Source organism: Benincasa hispida, chromosome 3 (assembly GCF_009727055.1).
Source record: "Benincasa hispida cultivar B227 chromosome 3, ASM972705v1, whole genome shotgun sequence".
Classification (NCBI taxonomy): domain Eukaryota; kingdom Viridiplantae; phylum Streptophyta; class Magnoliopsida; order Cucurbitales; family Cucurbitaceae; genus Benincasa; species Benincasa hispida.
This window is the reverse complement of record NC_052351.1, coordinates 3,040,471-3,058,838: the sequence shown is the minus strand read 5'-3', so window position 1 is coordinate 3,058,838 and position 18,368 is coordinate 3,040,471. Positions and strand designations below refer to the sequence as shown.

Sequence of the window (18,368 nt, the reverse complement as noted above, 5' to 3'; positions counted from 1 at the left end):
CCCAAAAGAATTCAAAAGCACGCGTTGGTGTAAGAAAATGATTGCTCGAGAGCCTATACGATAGTGTTCTTCGCCTAAATGATCTTATACCTCGCGCCTAAACGATCGCACACTGTCGCCTAGACGATCAGATAGCTTCTTTAAACAATCGTATAGTGTGCCGATTTAGCTAAACGATCGTATACCTTTTCCTAAACGATCGTTCAGCAAATCCTACACGATCATGTAGCTCCTCTATGCGATAAGCACTTATGCTATATGATAGCATTATTTTCTCTCTCACTTGCTTATCGCCTATATGAATCGTTTTTCCTCCATCCTCTACTAAATTCACCAAAGCCCACCCTTTAGGTTTTCACTCTGAGAATACCCAGGGCTCATTAGTGGTGTGTCGTCCCCATTGCGGCGTTCATGTTCGCGTTGATCGTGCTATTGCAGTCGACGTTCCCGCCGGGCGTTGGTAGATCTCTTAGAGGGTTTCCGCTGCGTTAGAGTTCCGGACTGTGAAGATAGTCTTCAACTGGTATGGAAATCTATCCCTTATGATTTTGTTTGTTCTTAGCATGCCGATAATTATATTTATTTGCATAACTGTATGTGATGAATGTATATTGTTATATTTCGGTCACAGTGAGGTAGGAGCAATCCGAACACGCTCATGGAACTATCGGTATGAGATCCTTCACAAGTAGCCACAAAGAGTTAATCTTCTTCTTGTTGTACTACAACATGTGCTCCTTCTTGTTGTTGAGTATTTGCTTCCTTACAAAATTGTTCAATTTGCCTTAATAAATGACATCTTCTACACTTCGCATCTGGCCTTCTCCAACATTTGAAATGTGGATGATTCTACTTCCCACAGTGCTTGCATGTACTACCAGCATCCTTTGCCGTACATTCTAAGCTACTGCTGCCACTTCCTTTCTTCTCTCTTCCACTTTTTCCCTGTTGCACTTTAGTTTTCAATGCCTTTTCAATGCTTCCTTCTTGTCTCATCAACCCCCTCTACTCTTGTGCTTGCAAAGCACTAACCACTTCTATCAAATTGAGTTTTGAGAGGTCTTTAGTATTTTCTAAGGAAGCAATGGTTGCTTCATATCTCTCAGGTACTGAAACTAGAATCTTCTGAACTAATCTATTGTTAGATAAATTGGTTCTTAATGCTCTTTCCTTGTTATCAATCCCAATCAACTTATCCGAGTACTCTTTAATGGACTTAGAATCCTTCATTTTCATTCTCTCGAATTTTTGCACCAAGTTCAATACTTTCATGTCTTTAATCCTTTCATCACCTTTATACTCACTTTTGAGGAACTCTAGATCTCCTTTGCCGACTTCAAGGCCATAATTCTATTGAATATGGCGAGAGACACAACTGGATATAGGCAAGCTCGAGCTTTTGCCTTCCTAGTGACCCTCTCCTTGTGAGTCTTGATTTGATGTATTGTTGGGTTATCAAGAAGTGGAGCAATCTCATAGTCTTGCTCAATTGCTTCCTAATAATCACAACCCTCCATGTAGACTTGTATTTTGATAACCCATGCCTGGTAGTTTTCACCATCAAACCCAGGTGGAGTCAATGAAGAAAAACTGTTTGATCCTAATTCTATCTCTAACATCTCTCACAGGTGTATCACTCAGTTTCTCTCGAAGATATTTCACTGATTCTCACTCACAGATCCCTTAAGAATTGAGGGCTCTGATACCACTGTTGTTCTAACTAATGGGAGAAAAATGAGAAAAAATGAGAAGTGTGTGAATTTCATTCTAGAAAACTCCATATAAATACATATCTTGAATCTAAAAATAGATTCCACAATGTTAGCAACTAATCCCACTAACTCCACAAGAATAGGAACTTAGACTTTACTACAACTAAAAATAACTTCAACTATTTCCTAGAAACTAGGAATTGACAAGACCAACTCAAAAACTAATTTGCAGTTTTTATTTACTAACAGTAGCTCAACTGGTACCATGCTTGTACTATCAAACTAAAAGTCATATATTTTATTCCTCCATCCTGCATATTGCACAAAAAAAAAAAAAAAAAAAAAACTCAAATTTAAATATTTGATTTTCTCACTCCACATATTATAAAAACAAGCATTGTATATGTTCCAATCCCAACATGCGTGGCTTATGAAGACGAAGGAGGAAAAAACATGAAATTGATTGAATTTATATTTTGTGTTGGAATCCCAAAATTATTATCGTTTTCTTTAATTGAATAATTAACGGGAAAGGTGGAGATCGCTGAATCTTCAAGCTTTTCTTCATCGAAGAGTATTCAAATTCACAACTTGAATTTTTAATGTATGTTTATAGTTCTAATGTTTAAAGTCTACATTAGTCTAGACCAAGAAAGTGTTTAAAGTCTATATTAGTCCAAGAAAAAAAAGGTTTAAGGTCTATAGTCCTTAATATTAAACTATTGACCCTTTGTTTTTTTTTTTTTTTTTGAAAAGTTAAATTATTAAGCTTACATTAAGATAAATGTTCGTTTTTAATTTTGTTAGTTTTATTCAAGGTTAGTTTCAACTCAGTTTAAAAATTTTAAAACGAACATCATTAATAGTCCACAAGCTATTGTCTACGCAACTTGAACACTTGTCAATTTCATAATTTTTGTACTACTCTCCACATCGAACAATAATCTAACAACAAATAAAGAGGAATGTAACACATTCAATATATTAACAATTCATACTCACGTAAACACTATAAAGAGCTAATACAATAAATGATATTAAGAGCAAGGGAAAAGAAGGAAATTTACCAAAACCAATCCCAACAAGTTTACAATCGATCACGTGATGCCTTTCTTTCTCTGTTATCAAATGTATCCTTATTGTAATTTAAATTTCATTTGTTATTTTATGTAAATATGGGAAACCCTAGATTGGATAGTAACCTATGTATAAAAGAAGTATTTCTTCTGCATTCAATACAAAAGAAAATTCATCACCAAAACTTTTGAACAATATGTTGCTCTCTTGCTTTTTTGCTTCTCTTTCGATATCAGAGCCAAAAATGGCCTTCGTCTCGTCTGCAACACCTTCTACCATGAGTCAATCCTTGTCCAACTTTAGTAGCCCTCCTCTTAACCAATTTCTTAATCAAGTTACCTCAATAAAGTTGAAACGTGGTAACTATTTGTTATAGAGGAATTTGACACTGCCTATCTTGAAAAGTTATCGGTTGGAGTCCTATCTCATAAATGAAAACATTTGTCCACCAAAGTATCTTTCTTTTTTCGACCAATCAGCATATGCCTCGCATACGGCTGTAGGAGTCACGCCTAATGGCTCATCATCTACAACAGCAACTAGAACAGCCCAAATCTATTCCTCGTTTGCGGCAAGTTTTTCCTCTACTCAAACAATAAATCCTCTCTATGGATCTTAGGTTGCTACAAATTGATTATTACTTGGTTGGCTTTAACTCTATGAACTCTGAAGTTGCAATGTAAGTAATGGGCTATGAAAACTCAAGAGATTTATAGACAATGATGCAAGAGTTGTTTGGTGTACAACCCAGAGCGGAACAAGACTTTTTACGACAATATTTTTTGGAAAACCCTTAAAGGATCCCTTAAGATGTTTGCATACTTTAGGACAATGAAAAAGCATGCTGACAATCTTGGACAAGCAAGGAGTCCAGTTTCTACAAGAGCCTTAATATCTCTAATCCTATTGGGATTAGATGAAGAGTATAATCCAGTTGTCGCTACTATTCAAGGCAGACTTGATATCTCTTGGTCTGATATGCATAATGAGCTCATTGTGTTTAACAATGTTAGAATATCAAGCTTTTCAGAAAAACTATGTGTCTTTTAACAACTCTCCCTCTATGAATGTTGTAAGTAATACAATTTATGAGAATATCAATGGAAATGGGTAAAGTGGAAATAATGGCCAAATAGCAGACAACAGACTAACAACAATCACAATAATCATATAGGAGGGGGTGGACGGAATTGAGGCAGAGAATGCTGGAACATTGGTGGTAGAAACCGACCGGTTTGTAAATTTTGTGACAGGTATGGCCATTCCGTTGATATTTGATATCATCGTCTAGACAAGGAATTTGTGAGTCCAGCAAATCAATCCAAGAGAGACAATCTAATGCAACAAAACATTAGAAACCAAAACATTCCTCCATTTGCCTTTGCGGCTCAAAACACTCCCTTTGTTTTTGCTACAACTCAAAATACTGTTGAGAATCCACAAACTATTGTTGACCTCAGCTGGTATATGGACAACGGAGCTACTAGTTATGTGACTAGTGATTACAACGATATGGCACAATCTTCTGATTATGGATGTATGGAACAAGTATTTGTTGGAAATGGTAATGCACTAAATATATCTCATATTGGTACAACATGCTTAAAAACCGATATCGGATTTCTTACTCTTGAAAATAATCTTTGTGTTCTTGAAATAGCAAATAACTTAGTTATTGTATCCAAACTAACTAGAGATAATGATGTTTTTGTTGAGTTACATGCTGGTAATTGTCTTGTGAAGGATGTTGGTATAGGTTAGGTGGTGCTAAAGGGGGATCTTAAGAATGGCTCTACAAGCTGAACACAAGAAGTTCTGTTACTGGTAGTGCTTCAAGTGTTGTTGATAAAAGCTTGGAGTCGGCAAATAATGTAGTTGTGTTTTCAGCTCGTATGTTACCAAATGTTAATATTAGTGCTAATATGGTTGTGTTCAAGGAAATTTGGCATAGACGACTTGGACATCCATCCTCTGATATTGTTAAAACTTCAGTTAAACGGTGTAATCTGCTAGTAACATTAAATGAGAATTTTGCTTTTCGTGAAACCTGTAAGTGTAGAAAATCGCATGCATTACCTTTTACATTGTCTCATTCTAGAGCATCTTAACCATTTGAGTTAGTTCATACTGATTTGTGGGGGCCAGCTTCGGTGTTGGCTATGGGTGATTTTCGTTACTATGTTCATTTCCTAAATGATTTTAGCCATTTTATCTGTATTTACACGTTATGTCTTAGAAGTGATGTTGCAACAGCTTTCAATCATTTTCCAAGCCTAATTAAAACTTAATTTGGACATCATATCAAATTCTTACAGTCTAATAACGATGGAGAATATAAACGTGTACATTAGTTATGCAACCAGTTGGGAATTCAGTTGAGGCTATCTTGTCACATTATTGAAACAAAAGTTATACTTCAGCTCATAACAGAAGGGCATAAAGGAAATATCGTCACATTGTTGAAATAAGGCTAACCCTTCAAGCATAACCTACAATGCCAGTAAAATCGTGGTGGGAGGCTTTTCTTACAGCAACCATGCTTATTAATAATCTTCCAACTGAGGAAATTAATGGTAAAATACCTTGTGAGATACTTTTTTAAAATAATGTTGATTTTTCTTCCTTGAAGATTTTCGGTCGTGCCTGTTATCATTATTTACGTCCTTGCAATATATATAATATTGATTTTCATTCTAACAAATGTGTTTACATTGGCCCAAGTCCAACTTACAAAGATTTCAAATGTCTTAATTCAAGTGGCGGAATAATTATCTCATGGTATGTTAAATTTAACGAAAAAAAGTTCCCATTCAAGATTGGTTTTTTACTGTCCAACATTCTTCTAGATTCCACTATGTCCCATAGTTTCCAACCCAACCCACTACCAAATTTCTAGCCCAATACACAACCCACTACAAATTTATTAACAATATGCCAACTTGAACACTCAACTATTCTTTCTCACGAGCCTATTACCCAATCCATCCATTCTTTCCAAAATACTCGGCCTCTTATGACCAAGCCACATGCTTGGGTGTCATCTAGCCCACCACGTGTCGATGAGGAAAACCCAAATAATGGCCTTTCACCTTATCAACCCACAGACTCAAATCTTCCTTCTTCGCCCTTACCCATGTCACGTGATCCTGTCTTTCTCCATTTTTTGATACACCAAAACCAGCACCACTATTGCCGATAACACCAGTTCCTCCTCTTTGACAGTAATGGTCTTGCCCAGTCACCCAGTGATAACGCGCATTAAGGCAGATATCTTTAAACCCTAAATTTTTACCTCACAGGTGACTGCTGATTGGAGTTTAACTGAGACCACATAAATTTCTACTACCTTGGCCACTCCTGTCTGGAAAAATGTCATGGATAATGAAATCTCAACTCTTTAGGCCAATCACACATCGGATTTGGTTCCATCACAAAGTCTATGAACATTGTCAATTGTAAGTGGGTATTTCATCTCAAACGGCGGCTAGATGGTTTGATTGAGCGTCACAATACCAAGTTAGTTGCTAAAGGTTTTCATTAAACACCCGATGTCGATTTTTATGAAACATTCAATCTGATTGTAAAGGCATAAACTATACGAATTGTTATATTCCTTCTTATCTCTAAAAAGCCCAGTCAGGACATAATCCCACATTTCCACGACAAAAGCATATAGAATGTCTGAATTTTAGATGTATTGGGCTAAGCTCCATCAATATCCTGGTATGACGTCCTATCTTTAGGAGGTTGGATTACAACGATGGGCAAAGGTTTATCGAGTCCATTGTAGGTATGACAAGATGACGACAAATATAGTAGAATGCCTCAATGGAGTGTTGAAAGAAGCCCAATAACTACCAATAATGAAGTTATTAGAGCATATCCGCAAGTGACTACAAGGTTGGTTTTATATTCGACGTACACACGCAATGGCATGCACAAACATTGTGACTGATTACGCAATGAGTATTATTAAAGAATCAGAATTGATGTCTAGAACACATTGTGTTTCTCTGGTGGATATGCATATAATTAATGTGGACGATGGATATTTGAGGGGGTTGGTTGATCTTTGTTGACGGACATGTTCGTGTATGGAGTTTAATTGCCTCAGATCCCATGCTCCCATGCAATATCTGCAGCGACCCTGAGAAACATCAATGTTCAAACATTATGTGCAAAGTGGTTTACAGTTGAGTATGTGCTTGCTACTTACGCTGAACTAATCTTGTCAGTCGGACACAGTCAAGAATGGGTTGCAGATTTTGAACCAATTCTACTACCGCAAAAGGCAGTAAGTGTAGGCCAACGTCAAACCGTCAGGATACCTTTAATTGGAGAGGAGCCACGACAAATGCACAGGTGTACACGATGTGGACAGATAGGACATAACAAGAAAACATACAAACAAATGTTGATAACACCTGACACTGGCCCATCTAGACTAAACAATATGTAATTTTCGCTTTCGCTTCGATTTTTCTGTAAAACACCAATTATATTTTGTACAACACCAATTATTCTGTACAAATTTACACTATACAATATGTCATTTTAACACCAATTATATTATGTACAACACCAATTGTACTGTACAATATGTAATTTTAGCACAAATTTATCTAAACTATCGCTTAGTTATTTATTTGCTTAGTTAAATGTACAACACCAATTGTATTCTACAAATGTAGCACAAATTTATCTAAACGGAAACTAAACGATCACTTAATATTATCTAACAATTGCTTAACAAAACATAAACGATCACTTAGTATTCTCTAAACAATCGCATAACAAAACTTAAGCGATTGCTTAGTATTAGCCAAACGATCGCTTTATAAATTAGTACATGATCGCGTAATAGATATCTAAACGATCGCGTAACAGTTAGCTAAACGATTGCTTAGTATTAGCTAAATTACCACTTAGTATTATCTAAACGATTGCTTAGTATTAGCCAAACGATCACATAATGGATATCTAAACGATTGCGGAACCGTTAGCTAAGCGATTTCTTAGTATTCTCTAAACGATCGTTTAATATAAACTATAGTGGATAGCTAGACGATCACTTAGTATTCTCTTCGATCGCTTAGTAATATCTCTATGATTGCTTAGTAATATCTATCCGATCGCTTAGTAATATCTAAATGCTAGCTTAAAAGACATGTTCACCGTGTGGTCTGAAGACTTTTTAAAAACTAGAAATAATTTTGAAATTTTACATGGAGAAAATATCAGTGGTAAAAATTTTTTTAGGAAGAAGTTATTAGTAGAAAAGTTTTTGGGTTTCGGGTCATTTCGTCAAATTATTTCTCATTCAAATCGAATTTTGAATGCTTTAAACCTTATCCACTTCTAAAACCCTGTTCAATATATTTCATGTGCCTCTCGGGGCAGCAGGAGCGCGAAAAACCTCAGCTTAACCCGCCTGAAATTCTCCGGTGATCTCAATCAAAATACCACCGGAGTAGACCGCAGCCGGACTCGTTTGCTCCATTGTTAACTGTGAGTTTCGCATTACATGTTATTCGCCTCTCAATTTTGGTAAAACGAATCATCTAATGAAGATTTGGAAAAGAATTCCCTGAGAATAGTGGCTTTTCCCATGATTTGTACTATTTCATAGTGTTGTAATGAGAAAATATGTGCAGGTTATAAGTATATATACTGGGTTGGAGATGGCTTCCTTGTCTACTCCATGCCTTTATCCTGGTTTGTTATCGTTATTCAGATTATGATTTGTAGTTTTAATGTCGATCAAATTAGCCGTATAGAATTTGTTAATTTGTTATAAGCCAGCGAAGAATGGGATTGGTTTCTATCACTCTAAAGATATTTGAATTGCAGATAGAGGATGGAATGGAGTATTTTATGCAAATGGATGTGTTGGCGGGAAATCTTTATCAAATTTCCTGAAGGTTTGCAGTTTTATCATGTCATGATTGCAATTTTTTTCTCCCGAGTGTAAGAGTGGTTTTATCCAGCTCATCTTTTTTGCTACCAGTCTTAAACGCGTGTTAATTTTCTGTTGAATATCCAGACACCATTTGTGGGTTCATTTCCAGTAGGATTACTGCTGGCTGGAAATGCCTTGAACAAACCACTGCAGAGAAATCAGTTGGTTCCTTGCATCAAGGGTGAGAATAGGGATGAATCATATGAAGATGTATCGGTGGAGCGCCCACCATACCATAGTTACATGGACTCAACTTCTGGGCAGCTTGAACCAGCTTCGGGGGCACGTGCAAGTATTCCAGGAGAGGAATACTGGCCAGAAGGAACTGCTAGTCGTGTTAGAGCTGCAAGGGCTCCCGAACCAACTGGTGCGTCTGTGGGATCTCCATCTTATGGCCAAAATCCAGGAAGTAGGAGAAAGAAGAATAGAACGCTAGCAGCTGTTGCTCATGATTCATCCGAAGTGACTGAAGTAGATTCAAGTGACCTAGTGATCTCTGACATTTCCGAGGATTTAATCGAGGAGCCTAAAGATGCTACTTCACAGTATGTTGTTTATCGGACAGAACCTGACGAGGAAGAAACTGGATTTGATTTAGACAAAAAACTTGGAAATCCCCACCCATTCATTGACCCTGTAAAGAAGAAGCCAATAGAGGAGCCACGTACAAGTGAAGAACTTTGGTGGAATTGGAGAAAGCCAGAAAAAGAGCAATGGTCTAGGTGGCAAAGGAGGAAACCTGATGTTGAAACGGTCAGTCCATTTGCAAAGAAAGAGAATAGTGAATGTTGAAAATGACTTTGCATGTGTACTCACATTGCATTGAGTGGAATTTAGAACTTTCCATGCAAAGATATGCAAAATATATCGAGAACCATAAACATAAAGTACAAATACAGGATTTGAGTCATAGATTATTTCTAATTGCTTGTCTCCACTTAAGTCTTAATTATTATTGTATATATGCACATATGTGTATCAGCGACTGATATTTGATTCTTGCATACATATAGCAAAGCAGTGTTAATTAGGATTGCAGATGAGTTTCCCCCATGAATAACTAGAATTTGTCAACCTTGAAAAGTGCTCTTTCTTCGATCTAATTTTCGTGTTTAATAACTAGACGAGCACCATACACAATATACAACTTGTTTAAATGAGGAAAAGCGGCTTTAGATATTTATATTGGCCTTCTTTGTTTATAATGTCTGTAGGTTTTTCTCAAAGCAATGGCAGAGACTGGGCAGATAAAGCTGTATGGTGAACATCCAACATTAACTGAAGCTTCTCTGTACAGGGCTCGGCGACATCTTTACAAGGAAGAAAGGTATTCTGTATTAGCTTGAGTGGTATGATACATTTATCTTAACCATGTATACTTGGTTAGACTTGTTTAGGATGTACCGAATGTTAGCAGCTGAAATATATTCTTAAAGTTAATTAGGAATATAGAATGCATGCAGTTTATAATTTTATTAGATTCAAGTATAGGGATGATAAATAGTGCATAACTTTGAGCAGACTGAAACTTAATTCGATTATTTTCTTTCTAATTCAGACCAGGCCTCAAGTATCATAGGTTACCCAGTAGTTATGGGTCAGATGAAAAAAACTAAATGACTTAGAGGGAATGAATTTATGGCCATCCTAGGATTTTTTATTTTACAAGTCCACCTATCTAGGATTTGATATCCTATTAGTATCCTTCGCAACCAATTACAGTAGGATGATATAGTTGTCCCGTAAGGTTAATTCAGATGCACATAAGATTGGCCCTAGCCTTCATGAGTATAAAAAAACAATGGGATGTGCCTCTAAAAGACTCAAAGATATGGTTCATATAGAAGCATCAGACTTAATGGAGTATATAGAATTTGGAAGTCTATTGGATCCTTTGAACGTCTAGGAGTTTTCTTTTCTTTTTTCTAGGAGTTTTCTTTTCTTTTTTCTTTTTCTTCTTTCTCTTCTTTTTTGAAAGATGCTAGTTGATTCTATTTTGATGCTCAGTAATTCCGTGTTGATTCTTATTTCACATGCTTACAAAATTTTTCTAACCACATTGCGGGTGTGAAAATATTTTCACTGCTGTTGATTGAGGTAAATTTGATTACAAAAGTAAAATCTTTATGGGCTTAAAGCCAAACAAGACTAGTTGTGCACCTCCATGGTCTAGGAACATTTTGTTTAAAGGTGGTTTGGGAACATTTTAGTAATAAGTAGATTCTATCTTTTCAGACTTCAAGCTGAACAGGAGAGGTTGGAAAGAATAGGTCCCATAGCATTCTACTCAGAATGGGTCAAAGCTTGGAAGAGGGATACCTCAAAGGATGCCATAAAAAAACATTTTGAAGAGACTGGAGAAGATGAAAACACCCAAATGATCGAAATGTTTCAAAATCAAACAGAGAGAGAGTTTCGCATTATGATGGGGACTGATATTCGCATTCGTAGGGACCCATTGGCGATGCGTATGCAAGAAGATCAGATTAAGCAAAGTATCCACTCCAAAGCTGATAAGTTTGTGTGGTATTTCAATTTATTCATCGATTGTCATGTTGTTCTATCATCACAATTTCCTGCACCAATCTTTTTCCCAGCTGTAAAAAATAGGTTTTAATCCTATTCCTTCTCTTAAAGTGTACGTTTCATCTGGCTGCACTGGCTAATTAGTTGGGTGGGGTCCAACTTTGACAATTTTTGTTTTGTCAATGAGATCACTAAAATACATTGGATGTTGAACAAGGTCCTTCGATAAATTCAGTGGCAAATTTTCTTTGAGAACTTAGTCAAAAGCAATTCTTTCAGAATTATGAGTTGAGAGAATTCAGAGAATATTTTAGAGTCTTTTTCTACCATGCTCTAATTAGTTTAAAATTAGCTTGCCTAAATTCTTCATCTTGGTGTTCTCTCTCAAAGTTATTTGATGTTTTTTCCAGCTAAGACTTTTACCGCAGTTGGGGAACTTTTGTTTTCAGCTTTCTGAATTGTGTATTAGTTTGATTTTGATGGCTAGTTTGGCCTTCCTTTGTTTACTTGCTGATTTTTTGCCTTTTAACTCCTTTTGGAGGTTGTATTCCTGAGCAATAATCTCTCCTCGTTTTCTTAATGAGAAGTTTCGTATCTTTATTTTTTGTTTTTTATTTTTATTATTTTTTTCCCTTCTTCATAGCTTTTACCACCAACTTCCCTTGGGTCCATTTCTCAATATTCTAATGGCTTGGAATTCAAAGTATTTGTTACTATCGCTGTATCAATTACCCTGTACTTTCACTTCATAGATGATATTCTTCTGAGAAAATTGCTTTCTTTTATTTTTTTAACTTCATCCACATCCCCCCCCCCCTCTTTTGTAGTAATTTAATTTAGTCTGTTGTTGACCTTTGCAGTATGGGGGGGCGATCCTGTGTACCCTACCATCAACTACATTCAAGATCCTAATGAAATAATTGATTATAGGGGTCCAGATTTTCACGAACCAACGCCTGACATGCTAGATTTTCTGAAGGAGGTTGCTTTACTTTGCTTATTATTTTTAGAAGTTTCTTTTATACCCCATCCATATGATGTTTCTGTTTTTGTTCATCTTTATGAATTTTTACATCCTGTTAAAAAAACATTATTTAGCAACTGCTGGAATAGAGTATAATTCACGACATAAGTTGATGTTTGTGATGATTATGCTCGATTATGCTCACACATGTAATACTGACCTTTTCCTTGTTCCCTTTTTCAATCAGCATGGTAAAATTATATCAAGAGAGGAGCTTCAGGAAATTCTGGCTAAAGAGAAAAACGAAGAGCTTGAGGTATTTACATACAAAGCTTGATAGGATATTCTACATTCAACTAAGGAACTTAAAGATAAACTTTGGCTGCAATCTGCATATCATGTCTATTTTAAAACGATAAAGGCAATTGCTAGTGCTCTCTCTCTCATTTGGTATCTTTCTTTCACCTTTTCTTAACTGTAAGGTATCTCCTTCTATTTGTTGAATCCTAAAAAGTGCAAATGAAAAGGTCATTTTGCGTAAGTTAAAAAACTGACGAGACTTTTTTTCCCCATCACATGGAAAATTTAGCTGAACTAGAAATATTTAATTCTGAATCTAATGGTGTATTGGAAGGTCGATCAGCTGTGCTTATTTTTGGAGTTTCAAATCTTCGTTTCTCCCTGGCTCCACATTATTGTTCATCCCCGTCCCCATGTATTTTACCTAAATGGTGATTTTTTCCTTTTCTGCCCCAATAATTACAAATTTTGTCATTTAAATTACATGAAATAATCCAGAAAATTTAATTTATTTGAAAGAAAAGCTAATTATAGAATTCTTTCAATTATTCAATTTCCCCCCTCACCAAAGAAGTGCTTTGTGAAATGTATGTAAAATCCCAAGTTATAACTACAAGTAGCCTGGGTTGTAGGGGATTGGGCCTTTATAAACTCACCTTTGTTTTTCAGATTTGCTTGTTTGTTTGGTTTGTTTGATTAACTAGTGAAGTTGGTTTGCAACTTGATTAAATAGAATTCCATTGAACGACCAAATTATATTGCCAAAGTAGAGTTTGTAGAAGAGTTTTATTTAATATTATCTTTAGTGTGCGTGTTTACTTGCCTAAAACAGACGGATGGGTGAATTTATTAAGCAATTTTGTCCCTCATTTGAAGTATGCCAGAAAAGGACTTAGCTCATGGTTGATAAAACCTAGAATTTTTAAATTCATTTTCACGTTTTGTCAACTACACATTTCCTTTGGTAGGCCTTTTACCTTTCACCAGATGGGGAGTGTAGGATTAATAATCACTATTTGCAATGTCTTAGATCGAGTTCAAAGCCACACTTCCTGAGTTTTGTTCCCACAATGGTGCAATTTGGGATTGCCTGTTTGCTCATAAACTTTAGAGCTGCTGGATGAGGTTGTTTGGTGTCTATTGGGTTTGAAATATAGATGGTAGGGCTCAGCTGGAGGAGATGTTTTTTAGTTCCTTCATTTAGGAGAAGAGTAAAGTTTTGCGGTAGGCCTTGCAGTTTTGTGGGGGATTTGGATTGAGCAGAATAATAGAATTTTTAGGGAGACAGATTGAGGGAGAAAGTTTGAGAAGTGATTAGGTTTAATGTCTCCTTATGGGCATTGACTTGGGCCTTTTTGTAATTATGATTATATAAATATTTTTTGGCAGGGTAATTATGAGATTGGTCCTGGTCTTTTTGGATTTAAGTCATTTTCTGTAGTTGGGATCAAACTTTTTTTTTTTTTTTTTTTTTTGGTGTCCTTGTATATTCTTTCATTTCTCTTAGTGGAAGTGAAAGCGTGGTTCTTACCACACTAGCCCTATGGTCAAGGAATAAGCTAAACTCAGATACATCAAGGTCACAAGTTCAAGCCATGGTTCAACCTTGTATGTTTAGGTGATTGCCCCATATGAGATACTCACAAATTGATGATTATGTCAGTGATAAAAAGAATATTAGTGTGAGAGAAAAATGACCGACCATTCATTTAAATCGGATGAAGAATGAATACCCTTAAAAATTTGATGGATGGTGAAATTGATATGTATCTCATTTTATTCTCAATGTTGGGTAGGCGATCGTATAACATTTTATTAATCAACAAACGTGTAGCGGAGCTCAGCGATCGTGTAGATAACTTAAGCGATCATATAGCATTTTGTTACTCAACGATTGTGTAGCAGAGCTAAGCGATCGTGTAACATTTAGTAGGCGATCGTATAGCATTGTGTAGGCGAACGTATAGCATTTTGTTACTTAGCGTTCATGTAGCAGAGCTAAGCGATCGTTTAGCCGAGCTCAGTGATCGTGTAGTATTTGGTAGGCGATCGTCTAGCATTGGGTAGGCGATCGTATAACATTTTGTTACTCAACGATCGTGTACATAATTTAAGCGATCGTATAGTATTTTGTAAATGATCGTTTGGACTTGTTAAGCGATCATCTAGTCTCTGGGTTGGTTCTTCAATAGGGTTGTTGCGTTGATCAAAATTTAAACACAAGCTGCACAACTTCTATCACTGATAGTATGGTATCAGTAATAGACATGCTATCAATGATAGAATCTATCATTGATGGATTTTCTGCAAAAATGCTTATCTATTAGTATAGTTATTTAACAAAAGAAGTTTTGATGCTTTTGAATTCATTGTATTAATTGCTGACAGAAGTTATTTTAAAGCTATTTAACAACAGGTTGTTAGGTTGATCAAACTTTAAACACAAGCTGCACAACTTCTATCACTGATAGTATGGTATCAGTAATAGACATGCTATCAGTGATAGAATCTATCATTGATGGATTTTCTACAAAAAATTCTTATCTTTTAATATAGTTATTTAACAAAAGAAGTTTTGATACTTTTGAATTCATTGTATTAATTGCTGACATAAGCTATTACAGATAGCTTGATATCATTTCTTTCAATTATTGTGGCTAAAGGAAAACGAAAGCTTCATAAATAAAAGCATCATATAGACTAAAGAATGGATATATCTTTAAAACAGGTGACTGATATGGATGATGCCATGGCCCAAGCTATTGATATTGGTGAAAATGACGTGAGTTCCTCCTCCCTCCATGTCCTTCCATTTGTTCTTTTTGTTGTTTATTATTACATAGTTATCTTGCATTGATTCTTCTTACAACCAGTAACTTTTACGAGCATAACTTAATGGATGCAAACCTTACACATATATTAAATAATAATATCAAATTACATTCAACTGGGCGTCACTATTAAATAAATGTAAAAAATCATTTATTGAAAACTAAAGATCTCTAAGATCACACTATTAGTGAAAACATAACGAGAGCTTAATTGAGATTCAAACTTTAACCGCTCAAGCCAAACGATATTGTAGTGTCAATTTTATTTACCACTTGATTCATTAGAAAAAAGAACAATTGGTTTATTAGTTTCGTTTTAACAAATCCATTATGTTAAATAGGAAGAATGGGGTATTTAACCTTCCAATAGGGTAACTTAGATATAGTCTTTATACACGATACCAATTTTATTGATGATTCCTCCAATTGTAAACAAATCAACTTCATCTTCGATTTTTATTTAGGATGGAGAGGATAGTGAGGTCGAGGGCGATGAAGAGGCAGAGGAAAAAATAACACGCAACTGGAGTGTCTTGAAAAGCAGCCCCCATCTCAACAAGCCTAAGGTGATTAAACTCATGTTGTTCTCAATTTATGGTTGTGTGTGCACTAGACGGCCCATGCGTTTGGGTTGATCGTTATATTTTATATGTTGAATGTATTTCCCTTTTCTTGCATGACCAAAATTCGGAAATGATGTGAATTTGAAAATCTCAGTGCAATGCTAATACAATACACAAGCTATAGAAGTTATCAATACATACTGAAGTCTTAAGTAAATATATACACATGATAATCTAAATTATTAGATATTATTTTTGGTTTTTCCAACAACTTTGTGCTAAAAACCATTATTCTTTTCTCTTATTAATCTTAGGAGAAAAGAGTTTCTTAAATAGAAGAAATACCCAATTACAAATAAGGAAAGAATAAAATAATTACAAATAAGGAAAGAATAAAATATTGTAAATATATTACAATAAATACAATATAAAATTTCACAATAAAGGAAATAATCAATACTCCCCCTTGAGCTGGTTTGAAGATATCATTCATAGCCAGCTTGTCAATCAACTCGTTGAATTGCCACTTTGGAAGACCTTTGGTTAACACATCTGCAATTTGCTCTGTTGTCAGGAGAAAGGGAATGCATATTATTCCTGCATCAATCTTTTCCTTTATGAAGTATTTATCAACTTCAATATGTTTGGTACTATCATGAAGGACTGGATTGTGGTCAAAGGAAATTGCTGACTTGTTATCACAATAGATGCATTTGGGCATTGTCTGAGAGAAATTCAATTCTTCCAATAGTCTTCTTATCCATATGCCCTCACAAATACCATGGGCTAATGCCTTAAATTCTGCTTCAGCACTACTTCTTGCAACCACACTTTGTTTTTTACTTCGCCAAGTAACCAGGTTTCTTCCAACAAAAGAACAATACCCCGAAGTAGATCTTCTATCAGTCGTGCTTCCGGCCCAATCAGCATTAGTGTAAACCTTAATGTTTAGGTGGTCTGCTTTGTGAATAATATACCTTTTCCTGGAGTACCTTTCAAATATCTCAAAATTCTATAAACTATTTCAAAGTGAACTGACCCGGGAGCATGCATGAACTGACTTGCTACACTAACTGCAAAAGCAATGTCAGGACGTGTGTGAGAGAGGTATATGAGTCTCCCTACAAGCCTCTGGTACTTTTCCTTTTCTTTTACTTCTTTTTCAGTTGCAGTAACCAATTTTAAATTTTGCTCAATAGGAGTTTCTGCTATCTTGCAACCAAGTAAACATGTCTCATTCAGTAGGTCAAGAATATACTTCCTCTGGTTGACAAGAATGCCATTTTTAGATCTGGCAAACTCCATTCCTAGGAAATACTTTAAGGTTCCCAGGTACTTGAATTGAAAATCATTAGCAAGGTTTTTCTTCAAGATATTCAGTCCTATCTCATCATTACCTGTAAGAATGATATCATCAACATACACTATCAAAACGACCAACTTACCACTTCCAGTATGTTTATAGAACATAGTATGATCAGCTTGACTTTGACCGAATCCATAGCTTGTGACTACCTTTCCAAACCGTTCAAACCATGCTCTGGGAGATTGTTTAAGCTCATATAATGATTTCTTTAACTTGCTCACTTTGTTAATCCCAAGATCCACCTCAAAACCAGGTGGCAAGTCCATAAAAACCTCTTCTTCAAGATCCCCATTGAGAAAGACATTCTTCACATCAAGTTGATAAAGAGGCCAATCAAAATTAACTGCCACAGACAACAAGATTCTAATAGAATTAATTTTAGCTACTGGAGCAAATGTTTCTTGATAATCAATGCCATAGGTCTGAGTGAACCCCTTGACAACCAATCTGGCCTTGTACCTTTCAATACTACCATCAGCTTTATATTTTACAGTGAACATCCATTTGCATCCCACTGTTTCTTATCTTTTGGTAGTTCGACTATGTCCCATGTGCAATTTTGTTTCAGTGCATTGAACTCTTCCATCACTGCTAATTTCCAATTCAAATCATTTAGGGCTTCTGTATATTCCTTGGAACAAATAGGTTGGTTATTTTGGATGTGAAGGCTTTATGACAGTCGGACAATCTATGATAAGAAAGATAGTTTTCAATGGGATATTTGGTGCATTTACGAGTACCTTTCTTATGGGCAATTGGAATATCAAGATCAGAGACATCAGGTAAAGGATTAAAAGGAGATGAAGAACTAGGAGAAATAGGAGTAGAGTGTCAATACCTGGATCTTCAGGATCATTCATCGAAGTATTTGATTGATCATGTGATAAATCAATTGTCTGAACTCGTACTCTTTGAGTCAAGTTTCTTCTAGTATAAACCTGAAGTTCAGGATTTCGACTTGTAGAGTCATTTTATAGCGTTTCTCCCCTTGAAGAAGAACTCTCCATACTTGGTATCGAAGGACTAGAGCTCATAATGGCAGGACCACTGATGTTTGGGAGAGATAAAGT

The 18,368-nt window shown here is 35.7% G+C and overlaps 1 protein-coding gene across 1 annotated transcript in view; it reads left to right on the top strand.

The window, feature by feature from the left end:
• The first annotated feature begins 8,148 nt into the window (after positions 1-8,148).
• LOC120074637 (protein PLASTID TRANSCRIPTIONALLY ACTIVE 12, chloroplastic) overlaps positions 8,149-18,368 on the top strand; it is a 16,847-nt gene continuing 6,627 nt past the window's right edge. Inside the window, exons 1-10 of the mRNA XM_039027822.1 lie at positions 8,149-8,297; positions 8,444-8,504; positions 8,640-8,710; positions 8,833-9,501; positions 9,963-10,075; positions 10,984-11,243; positions 12,135-12,256; positions 12,486-12,554; positions 15,267-15,320; positions 15,834-15,935. Coding sequence (XP_038883750.1) covers positions 8,471-8,504; positions 8,640-8,710; positions 8,833-9,501; positions 9,963-10,075; positions 10,984-11,243; positions 12,135-12,256; positions 12,486-12,554; positions 15,267-15,320; positions 15,834-15,935 — 1,494 coding nt within the window. The 5' untranslated portion in view covers positions 8,149-8,297; positions 8,444-8,470. The remainder of the gene's footprint in view (positions 8,298-8,443; positions 8,505-8,639; positions 8,711-8,832; positions 9,502-9,962; positions 10,076-10,983; positions 11,244-12,134; positions 12,257-12,485; positions 12,555-15,266; positions 15,321-15,833; positions 15,936-18,368) is intronic.